This window comes from Gymnogyps californianus, chromosome 4, assembly GCF_018139145.2.
Source record: "Gymnogyps californianus isolate 813 chromosome 4, ASM1813914v2, whole genome shotgun sequence".
In the NCBI taxonomy this organism is placed as follows: domain Eukaryota; kingdom Metazoa; phylum Chordata; class Aves; order Accipitriformes; family Cathartidae; genus Gymnogyps; species Gymnogyps californianus.
This window is the reverse complement of record NC_059474.1, coordinates 51,025,862-51,036,748: the sequence shown is the minus strand read 5'-3', so window position 1 is coordinate 51,036,748 and position 10,887 is coordinate 51,025,862. Positions and strand designations below refer to the sequence as shown.

General features: G+C 54.6%; 1 protein-coding gene across 1 annotated transcript in view; it reads left to right on the top strand.

Moving 5' to 3' along the window:
* Positions 1–1,445: 1,445 nt before the first annotated feature.
* The window catches only part of IGFBP7 (insulin like growth factor binding protein 7), a 17,966-nt gene continuing 8,524 nt past the window's right edge, over positions 1,446–10,887 (top strand). The window contains exon 1 of the mRNA XM_050895260.1: positions 1,446–1,959. Within this exon, the coding sequence (XP_050751217.1) occupies positions 1,467–1,959 (493 nt within the window). The 5' untranslated portion in view covers positions 1,446–1,466. The remainder of the gene's footprint in view (positions 1,960–10,887) is intronic.

Genomic DNA, 10,887 nt, shown 5'->3' with positions numbered 1-10,887 from the left:
GCAGGTTCCTTAAAGACCCTGCAGTTCTCTGCCCAAGAGGTATCAGGGCTTGTGACACTCTGACCAAAAGGACTCTGGGGGGACCATGAGGGAGATGCCTGGCAACTGGTAGGAGACAGAGGAAAGAGGAGAACTGTACAAACTGCTTTTCATAGCTAGAACTGGGTTTGACAGATGTGTCCATCTGTACTTTGGCTATTTCACCCCTTTTCATCACTTCTATAGTGACTTACCCACACAAAAAAACCACCAAAACCCTCATGTGTCCAACACCTCGAGTTTGGCGTAGTGCTTGCTTATGAGGGCAGCCCTTCTCCCAGGAGAACAGCACGGAGCACTTCCAGGGTGAGAGGAATGGAGAAATCCAAGGAAATGTATGCAGATGCCACGATGTCCCAGGAGGAATGTCCCATGGTGGGCCCCAGGGAGCCAAGGAAGCATGCGACGGAAGCCCATTCCCACAGTGTTGGCAGCTGAACGGGCATGAGCAGGTCAACCTCTCCACAGCAGATTTGGGAGCGTGAGGAACTTGCAGCCCCTCTCAGCCGGCCTGTCTGACTCACAGCCCCCAGCTGCTCTACATGGGAAGGGACATGGTGACCCGGGAGCCACCCAGCAGGGCTCAGCCGCTGGCAACCCATACCAGGCACGGCCGCATCCTCCAGTTTCACAGCGAGGGACACCGACTACCTCCATCCTTCTCCACTTCAGAGTGCCAAAGCAGCGCCCGCCGCGCAGGCCCCAGCAGTACCAGGGCTGAGCATCGCCTCGGCCTGGACTGCCCAGCACAAGATGAAGCCCCCGCAGGCGCAGCCAGGCCTGAGGGGAGGGAACAGGGCAAGGGCAGAAGAGAGCACTCTGTGCCACCCCACCGCCCGAGGGGTTTAACAGCACCACGATGCTTTGGGGCGCTGCACTGTCAGGGCACTGTCCCAACAGACTCAAGCAGCATCGCCCAGCGCTGCCTGAGGAATATTCCCAGTTTCTGCTGGTGGCAACAGCCCTCCGCCCTCAGCCCCTCAGGGACCCCTCAGGAGCCATCCCGGGGCAGGTGCCACAAGCCAAGGTGAAAGGCGGCAGCGGGCAACTTTGTCCCAAGTATGTACAGAAGAAACCCGACAGCTCTCCTTTTGTCTCTCGTCCCCACTCCCGCAGGAAGCCGACCCGTCTCTCGGGCTCACCGGGGCCTCTGCAGCCCCTCGCAGCCCATGGCTGTGAGCTGAGCACGGGCGGGTGGCAAGAAGAGAGGGGACCAACGTGATGCCAGAGCTGAGGGGCAGCCGGGACAGCACACGAAGGGGCCGAAGCCGGCGGTGCGGAGGGGCCGGCGGCCGCGGGAGGGCGGCGGCGCCTCGCTGCCGTGGCGGGGGCCGTGGCCGGGGCCAGGGCCGGGCCGGCGCCGCCGGGGAGGGGTTTCCCCCGCCGCGGCTTAAGTGCCTGCCGGGGGCGGGCGGCTGCCTGCCGCCATGCCGCCCTCCGCGCTGTTGCTGCTGCTGCTGCTGCCACCGCTGCTGGCGGCGCTGGCGGTGCCCGCTCCGGCGGCGGCGGCGGGGGGCTGCGGGCCCTGCGAGGCGGAGCGGTGCCCGGCGCTGCCGCCGCGGGGCTGCCCGCTGGGCCGGGTGCGGGACGCCTGCGGCTGCTGCTGGCAGTGCGGCCGCGGCGAGGGCGAGGCGTGCGGCGGCGGCGGCGCTGCGGGAGGCCGCTGCGCCCCCGGCCTCGAGTGCGTGAAGAGCCGCCAGCGCCGCAAGGCCAAGGGCGGCCCGGCCCCGGGATCCCCCCTGGCCGCCGCCGCCGCCGCCGGCCCGCCCGGCGTGTGCCTCTGCAAGAGCCGCTACCCGGTGTGCGGCAGCGACGGGCTCACCTACGGCAGCGGCTGCCAGCTCCGCGCCGCCAGCCTGCGCGCCCAGAGCCGCGGCGAGCCTGCCATCAGCCAGCGCAGCAAGGGAGCCTGCGAGCAAGGTGCGGGGCGGCGGGCGGGAGCGGCGGCCGGCGGCGAAGCGCTCGGGGAAGGGAGCGGAGCGGGGCGCGGCGGGCGGGGCGGGCGCTGGCGCGGGTCGGGAGGGTCGGTGTCCGGCTGTGCTGCCTGGCCTCACGGTGAAAAAGCTGGTCCGAAGCGCTCCTCCTACTGTTTTATCCTGTCGGGATGCTCATTTGTAAAGTCAAGATGATTTCAAAACCACCTGAAATGGACCTGAGAGTCCCAGTCGGATGACGCTGCCTAAACTTGGAGTAAGACTTCAGACCGGCCCCAGAAATGCAGAGAAACTTGGCCACTCACTCCTGGCTTCCAGCTGTGCTGGAACTGCACTGCCCTGCTTTTCATACTTTGCCTGCAGCTTGCAATTTAGGATGCTGTGACATGGGACAAAAGGGTTGAGCTATCCAGGGGAGGGTTCGGTAGAGGAAGATTGCAAACAGTGAGAAAAGGAAATGATTAAACAGATGTGAAAGCTACAGAAATGCAGAGCTGACATTCACTGGCTTGCTTTGGTTCGAAATGAAAACAAGCAGTGACTTTCCTATGAGCTGCACATAGGAGTTTGCACTTGCAGCATTTCCAACCAGGAGCTCGATTCTTCCCAAGCTTTTGCTTAGGGATGGTGCTCAAGGAAGAAATTGTTCTGCTACGTAGCCTCTACTAGAAATCCTGGCTTCTGAGAATGGGTTTTGCTGGGAGGGAGGGAGGGGTGGGACATAGCACGCAAACCTTCTAGTGAACGTCTCAAGGACAATATTGCAGTGCCAATGCCGTTTTGGTGGAGGAGTGTTTTCATAAACACAGTATGTGTGGGGTCACAACCTCCACCTCCTCCTTCTCTTTCTTCCCATAACTGAGGCCAAGTATGTCTTGCAAAAAAACGTTTCTGAAACTCCCAAGGAAAGCATGAAAGGCTGGGTGAGGACTGGGTTATGCACTTTGATGTTGTCCATTAAATGCCCTGTGTGGCTTTTCACAAACCTTGTGCAAAACATCAGGCTTATATATTAGCCAGGAACATTGTGTTAACTCCTGGAGGGAAGGAGCTTCAGCCCTCGGGCTAAGGTGGGATGAGATGAGAACGGCCTCTGTCTGGGCCTCTGTCTAGCATTTGGAAGGAGCCTTTCCTGCCCAGCGGACTCAAGAGACGGTCACAGCAGTCCTAAAAATGGGTGCTGCTTCTTGGCCCTGCCAGCCCAGACCAAGCGTTTGAAAGATGTCTGCGGTCACACTTCAGGTGTGTACTTGAGAAGAGGGCTGCGTTGTCACTTGTCATGCCCAAAGTTACCTGGGAGTTCGTGGCAAAACAGGTATTGATACTCATATTGTAAACTACTGCCCCAACCCTTGGCTGCACTTCCCTGTGTCTGCCCCAGACTGGATGCTGGCTTGACCTGGTGGGGCTTTGACCCAGACTATGGAGACAGAGTTTGATGAGGTCAATGCAAACACGAGCCGCTAGGCAGGATGGTGGGAGGCCACTGACCTGCCAGCCTCAAACAGCTCCTGCGAGACTTTCTCCATCCTCTGGTCATCGCAGCGGCAGCTTCTCTGAAGAGGCTCACAGTGCGGGACAGCCGCTCCATGCACAAACTGCATCCCTTCTTTGGAGAAGGTCCCTTCGGGTGTGCAGATGTGCAGCGAGACACCTTTGCAGGCTGTTACCTGTTGTTTAACAACTTCGCTGGAGCATGTGGTGCCGAGCCACTGGCAAAATGTCCCCTCCTCTGTCACTCTGAGGAGCTGCTCTTCTTTTGGCTCCTGCTGCTGGGAGAGCTCTGACCCAGCATCTCGGGGAAGGGAGCAGGAGGGACATGGGCTGCTCAGCAGTGGTGTCGGAACTGACTCTTCTGAGACTTCCCTCGGCTGCGTGAACCTTCCTTGTGCTGTGGACCTTCTTCTGGTGATACGCATCGCTCCGTGGCTTGCAGCTGAGGCAGGGACTCAGCCCACACACGTGGTAGACATCTGGAAGTATTTCTGCAGCCCTCAGGGCCTCCTGGCAGTTAGGACTGTTGGGTGGGGAGGGCAGGGGAGTTGTAATCTCCACACGGATTTTGAAACAGTGGCAGGAGAGGACATCCATCCCATCAGCCCCGCAGGGTCGAGCCTCTTTCAGTATCTTTCTGGATAGGAGACAGCAGTTTCCTGGCTTTCTGAAAGAACCTAGATGCTGTGGGAGTCAAAGAGTGGAAGTTCTGGCTTTTGCCATTTCCCACCACAAAGGGACGTGATCTTCTTAAGGCACTGTTTAGGGTGGGATCCTGCACAGGGAGACTGCAAACAGGCGGGATCCTGCCTGCGTCGGTCATTTGTGTGACAGCTTTTGCACAGAAAGAAGTCCTTGGAGGACAGGGGACTTGGGCTTCCTGCTCGTGGCAGATGGGCTCTGAGGTGTCTGCATGCACTTGCTGGACTATCAGGATCACGTCCTTTGGGTCCAAGAGCAAGCAGCCTTTCAAGTCTGAGAAGAGATCCAGAAAGACATGTTTCCAGCAGTGGGTCCTAACTGCGTTTGATCGCTCTTTTTTTTTTCCCAGTGGAGCTGGAGAGGGAGGGCTTGTTTTGCACAACCTATTTGAAAGCTGGTGCTCAGGAGGAGGAAATGCAGAGCTGCGGCTGCTGTTGGCCTTTGCTGTCGTCGGCAGGAAGGGCGGCAGCTGGAGATGGGGCATCCAGCAGAAGAAGGGAACGCATCTGGGAACGGCTTATTGGTAGATGCTACTCCTCACCCACCCGAGCACTACGGCATGCTGGGGGTGGCAGGGCAGGAGACAGGACACGGACAGATGCAAATGGGGCAAACAGTGCCGGTTTATCCCTTTCTTGATTCCTGCCGCTGTTTGCTCAAACCTCACCTCCCAGGCAAGGTGGGAATGAGGCTTACTGCAGCCATCTCCTCTTCTGCCCTGAAATATATGCTTGAGACAGGGATCAGCCACAAGCAATTAAAAGACTTGGGCTCCTATTCCTTGGTTAACTGGGGTTGCATTTCATACCCTCTCTCTCGCTTTGTCTCCCTCTCTGTCCCATACGTACCAGGTATTCAAAGGGTCTGAAGGAGGTATACCTGCTGGGAGGGGCAGTCCTACTGATTTGTCATAGGCAACACCATGTGGGCATGAGTAAAGCCACCTGGAAACAAAGCATTCAGCTACATAAGGCTTAACATGCAAAATACTCCTTGAGACACATCTTTTTCTACCGCAGATATATTTCCAACGGGATAAAAGTTCATTAAAATTATATTTGACAAAGCTGACCAAATGCATGTCCAGTTGAGCTTTTCATATTCATTACAGTGCCTATCACAGGGTTTTCTGTGCAATGCTCAGCAGTTTTTGCTTGCTAAGAGATACTGCCCACCAACTGGGAAAAACTTGGATGTTTCTTTGTTGTTAAATAGCAAAAGGAAGGAGCCAGTTCTCGGCCCTGCATAATTCGCCTTGACCTTGTCCTCGGGATTCTCTTTCTGCTGCTTGTTTCCCAGACCTCTCGGATCTGATGCCTGTGTTCTTTGTACAAAAATAGTGAAGCCATGCAGAAAAAGATATTTCCGTTGCAGCCAAAACTTCCTGCTGGAGGGCAAAGGAAGACACAGTTGAGAAGAGTTTGAGAGGATGGAAATAACCCTTGCTATACCTGCACTTGGCAGGTGCAGGGATCCAGCCAGTCCTTCCTGGAGTGGGGTGCACATGGGCAGGACTGTCAGGAACGGCTGGAAAAAGGCACCCTACTTGATTCCCAACTCCTTGAGGCTGCCTGGCTGCTGTCGGTTCTGTGTCAGCAGGGCACGGCAAAGCTGCCTGTGTTTGCTCTGGGGGAGCAGGCAGCGATGCCGTGGTGCTCCCTCCCGGCTGGGCTCGTGCTGTGCCCTCACGCTTGCACTCACAGCTAGCTCTGGGTTTGCCCCACTCCCTGCCAGGGAGCCACTACCTGCATCCCCTCTCTACCCTTGCGCCGCGGCAGCCTCTTTGTAACTAATCCCAATGCCGAGGCCGCGCAGATGGATGCTGTGAAGTTTTCCAGCTGCTTTCCAGCATTGCCTTTAAATGGATTGGCCCTTTGCTCTCTGCCTATGAATACGCATAGCTATGCTCAGGTCTGCTGCCAGCTCTTGCCGTCAGGGCAGGCCCGGACACAAAGCAGAAGCCTGCTGGTGGGGCAGGTACAGGCGGTCAGGGGTGTCACCTCTGGTGGTCCCCTCAGCCAGAGGGGAGGCTGCCGTGACAGCCGGGGAGCTGCCCTCTGCTGCTGCCGTCACCCGGCTGTGCACAGATGTTCAGAAGAGCCTCTTATGGAGTTGGTGGCTTCAGTAATTTAGGCTGAAATTCATTTTGCAGTGCACGCACTGAGGCTGTTTATGGCCAGCTAGGGGCAGGAGGACCATGGCACCCACGGCCATGCAAAGCCAGCTGGCATAAAGAATTAGGGTTGCGTGGCTCAGCTCAAGCCAGGCAGAAAAACAACCTCAAAGCACCAACCCCCATCAAAAAGCTAGCAGGATTTTTGGCACGACGATCTCTCTGAGATGAAAAATACCAGGCACGGACTTGTTGCCTCTCCAGCACAAGAAGGGACAAATACCCCCGAGTCTCTCTTATAATTAGCTACCAGCAAATACCTGCTTCGAGGGACATGTCATGACTGCTGGAGATACTGCTGAAGTTGCCTCATTACAGCCCAAACGCCTTATGGTTTCAAGTCCCTGATACTTGTTCCAGCAGGGTTGGGGTCTCCAGGTTGTTTTGCCATTGTCAGTCAAGGCTTTGTCTATATTTTATGCTCACTTCTCTCTTGGTGGAAGCCAAGTGCCTGTTCTTGCCCAAATGCAGCGTGCCACAAAGTGGCTCTCGGCGGACATGAGAGGACAGCGTTTCACTCTCCAGGGAACTGGTGCTGCTTTGTACCTACCTACAAAGACCTCCCGGAGGTAGAAACTCAGGGCCTCTCTGGGTGAAGGGTAGATTTGCTGGCTCACCAAGCAGCCTGCTTTATTTCTGTTGATCTGAACGTGGCTCGAATCTCTGTGGCTCCATGAAAGTCTTTCTCCAGTGTTGGGAACGTGCAGGGGTTTGCCCTGTGGTGACGAGGGCTCAGCACCTTGCAGGATCCATCCCATGGGCTGCAGAGCTTCTGAACAGCAGAACCAGGAGAGAAATTCTTTTAAAGCTGGCTGTAACCAGCACTAAACTTGCCTAAATCTCTCTTTCACGAGCAAAGAGATCCCAGTCACCGGAGCTGAGCTGTCCCCGCAGAGGGGTATCATTTTGGCTTGCCAGAAGCCCAGACAGCATCCCTTCTAGAAGGGTGTTTTTGCTAAGGTGCCACCCACCAGCTCTGGGGCTCAGGAAAAGGTGGGTGCAAGGTTTCTTGGCTGTCCACAGGGCTTAAAAAATGGGCTGATGGATGTAGGATCGTGGCTGCCAGGCTCTCGCGGAGACTCAGAGCCCCAGGGGCAAGTACACCCCGCCAAATTCCTGCCACTTTACCCCAGCAGTGGTTTTGCTTTGCTGGTGCCTCAGTGTCCCGTAAAGCTACATCTGCACTGCGAAGGAAGAGGTGCCGAGTTCCCACAGGTCAATTTTAAAACAAGAACCATAAATCACATCTGTTGGCTCATTCCATCCAAATTCAGCTGTCGAGGCTTTGCCAGAAATATTTTAGTTTTGAGGGTGGTTTGTTTTTTTTTTTTAATCCACTGCCAGAGTAGAGCAGAAACAGAGGGGTTTGGGCGAAAACCTTCCGGGAGATGGCAGACTGCTGTTATCACTGACGTTGGCTCATCTCCTGATACAGCTGCCTTAAATTCAAAGGCTCCCAACTCTTTTAGACACCAGGGAGCATAGTTCATATCCGATCACATTTTGCAAGACACTCGTCTGGATTTGTGCTTTTTAGTTAACAAGTGGCTTAGGTCGCTTTAGTTCTTTCCTCCCGTTCTTTCTTTCCCGGATTTTAAGGGACTTAAAAGAATATCCACATTTTATGAGTGCTTTCTTCTTTGCTGGTGAAAGAGAGATTTAGGGAAGTTTTTGCTAAGTCATCTGTGGTTGGAAATGAACTGAATTCCCTAATTCTCCTGGGAAGCTGGTTTGGATTTCTGCATCAGCTGGGAGTGGGGGGTCTTGCAGCAGTGGCCTGCTACCTGCTTTCTCCCACTGCAAAGGAAAGCGTTGCATTTTTATGTGGATCTTGCCACCATTTTTGTGCTGTGTCCAGAGAGTCCATGGCAGAGCAGAGCTGCGCAGGTGCATGGTGGGGTTACACCTTTTGTTTTGTACCACGGGGTCCTTTCAGCTGGAGTGTGGTGTGGGGATGTGATATTTTTCAGTGTGGTGCTTGCTTTCCCAGCACACAGTGCGTTGGGATTTTGAGACAGAGTTTATAGGGCTGAAGCTTGATGCTGGTATTTTTAAAATTCATCTGTAACTTTGGGTTTTTCCACTGTTGTAGGATAGGCCATAAATTCCTCCTTAAAAGGCATTTAGTTATTTGAAAAGGTTTTGGTTCATTGGAGCTTGAGTTTTTATGGTTACTGTGCTAAAATCTTATTAGAGAAGCTGTTTAATATATTACTCGGCAGCTCAGAGTCTTGGAGAGCACCAGTATGCCGGGGACTATGCAAACACCTCCACTGCCCAAGAGGATCCCATATTTCACCTGTGTCTTCATTCTCAATCATCATAGCGTATCCAAAATCACTAGGAAGGAATGATTACAGATCAGCAAATTCCTCCCCACGTTTGTTTTTTCTGTTGCTGGAAAGGCATGCTGTGTTTAAAAAAATGCGTTTAATCCTTTGTTGGGCTGAGGTTGATTGAGGTTCATACTAAATAGGAGATTACCACATAACAAGTTTAATCAGGTCGGATTTTTGAAAGCCCTGCTTGCTTTTCCATGCATAAACGCTGCCATGCCTTGTTTCTGTGTCTCCCACCGCAAGCTTTTCACATTCTTTCCAGGCTCGTGGTCGTCCTTGTGCCATAATGACAATTTTCTTAGTAAAACTGAGCCAAGGTCACACGAAGAGAAGAGAGGATGTGGTGGCTGGGAGGAGAGAAGTTTCTTGATAGAGCTTGTCCGGCAGGTCCAGGACAAAAAAAACCAAATATGCATCCAGATATGGCTGGGAAGCAGCAAGCGTGTTTGTAGAAAGCTACTGCCTGTTTGACCCCGGGGACAGCATACTTCAGAGACTGGCAAAAGGAAGGGGAGGTGGGAAGAAAGGGCAGGATGATGGGAAAAGGCAGGAGAGAGGTTGGCTTGTGGCAGTCCGCTAGCAAGGGCAGTGTCATCTCCACTCAGAGGGCTTGCCCTTTCCCCATTTGGCTGTTTCCAGGGGCAAGTGTGGTTATAAGCTTGCATTTGAGCTTCAGAGCAGCCTCAGCCACATCGGCCTCCCCATTGCCCCAGCTTTGAGATTCGGACTGTGTTGAGGATGCTTCTGGATGCGGCAGAGCGCTGAGCTAGGCACGAGGCATGCAGAGGCGCAGCCTTTTCTCTGGGCGCAACGCCAGGGCCAGCGCAGCCCCATCCTGCGTGCTAGGTAAGGGAAAAAGGGCTTGGGGTTTTGTTCTTTGCAGGGCCACTCCGTTCTCTGGGCCATCCCGTTCTCCGTCCCACCCATACGTAAACCCCACGGAGGACCGATAAGTAGCTGTATAAAGGTCATGCACAAGGTCTCTGAAGGCAGCGTTCCCAAACTATGGTAAAACAGCAGGGGTGGGATTTCCAGCTGTATTGGTCTGCTCCACGCTGAGCCTGGTGGGGTGGGAAGCAGGAGGAGATCCATGGCAGATAGATGGTGGGCCAGGGCCCTGCCTCACGCTGACTCAGTCTCAAGTCTCCAGGGCTTGGGGCAAAGCTATGTTCGCATTTGCAGCCTTTCCAGGGTCACTGGGCTGCTGAAGTCTGAAGGGGAGCATCCGAAGAGGCTTAGCATCCACCATCTCCTTTGGTCTGAATGTCTCGGAGCTTCCTTCTGTAACTCCTTAGTCTCTTCAAGGCCAGGTTAAAGGAGAAGGAGAAATGCCTTCAGAAAGAGGTAAAGAAGGTGGCTTGTAAATCTGCCAGAAAGCAGCAGGCAGCTTTGGGAACGGGGAAGGCCAGAAGCTGCTTGCGCTTCCCATCTGTTTCTGCCTCTCGCAGAGCACTGACCTGGGAGGGAGCAGCTGAGGCCATGCCAGCTAGAATGAGTAGATGCTGCTTACAGAAGGTTTCCCCTTCTCCATATAAAGTCATTTTGAAGGGAAAATACTTTCCCGGCAACTTAGGAGACTGGAGTGGGTCTATTTTCAGACTTGCAAGAGCTTGTGAGGGTGAACGATGCCTAGGTTTTGCTTTGATTTGCTGTCTCACGGGGAGCATTCCCAGTCTGTGTTTCACCCGGGGCTGTGGCACAGCATTGCAGTGCTCAGGAGGGCTGGCTGGGAACCAAGCTGGCGCTCACGCGAGCTTCAGCATGCGGCACACAACTTCGTATGTTCGTGGTCAGGACTTCCCACGCACACCCAAGCTCCAGGGCATACCCCACAGTGCTGAATGTCAAGCTTATTTTTGCCTTTAGTGACATACCTGTAGCCCTCTTGATTTTAGCAAAAAAGTTATTGCTCTGCTTGCTGGGGTGTGATTTATTGGGGGGGGGGAGGACGGACATGACACCAAAGGAAGATCAGCAAGGACCAGCTAACCCTGAGCTGTGACAGACCATCCAGGTACCAGCGAGGGGCAACTGGGTGGGCTGGGAGATGCCAGATCTCTGCCTGCTGTGGCTGAGCAGAGAAGAGGTGCCCACTGCGGGAGGGTTGTTGGGAACAGATGCCAAATGATAGCCTCTTCGAGGAAGTCACAGGCTCCGCCGCATGCTGCTGCGGCAGAAAAGCAACTACGTAACAGCAATGGGAACT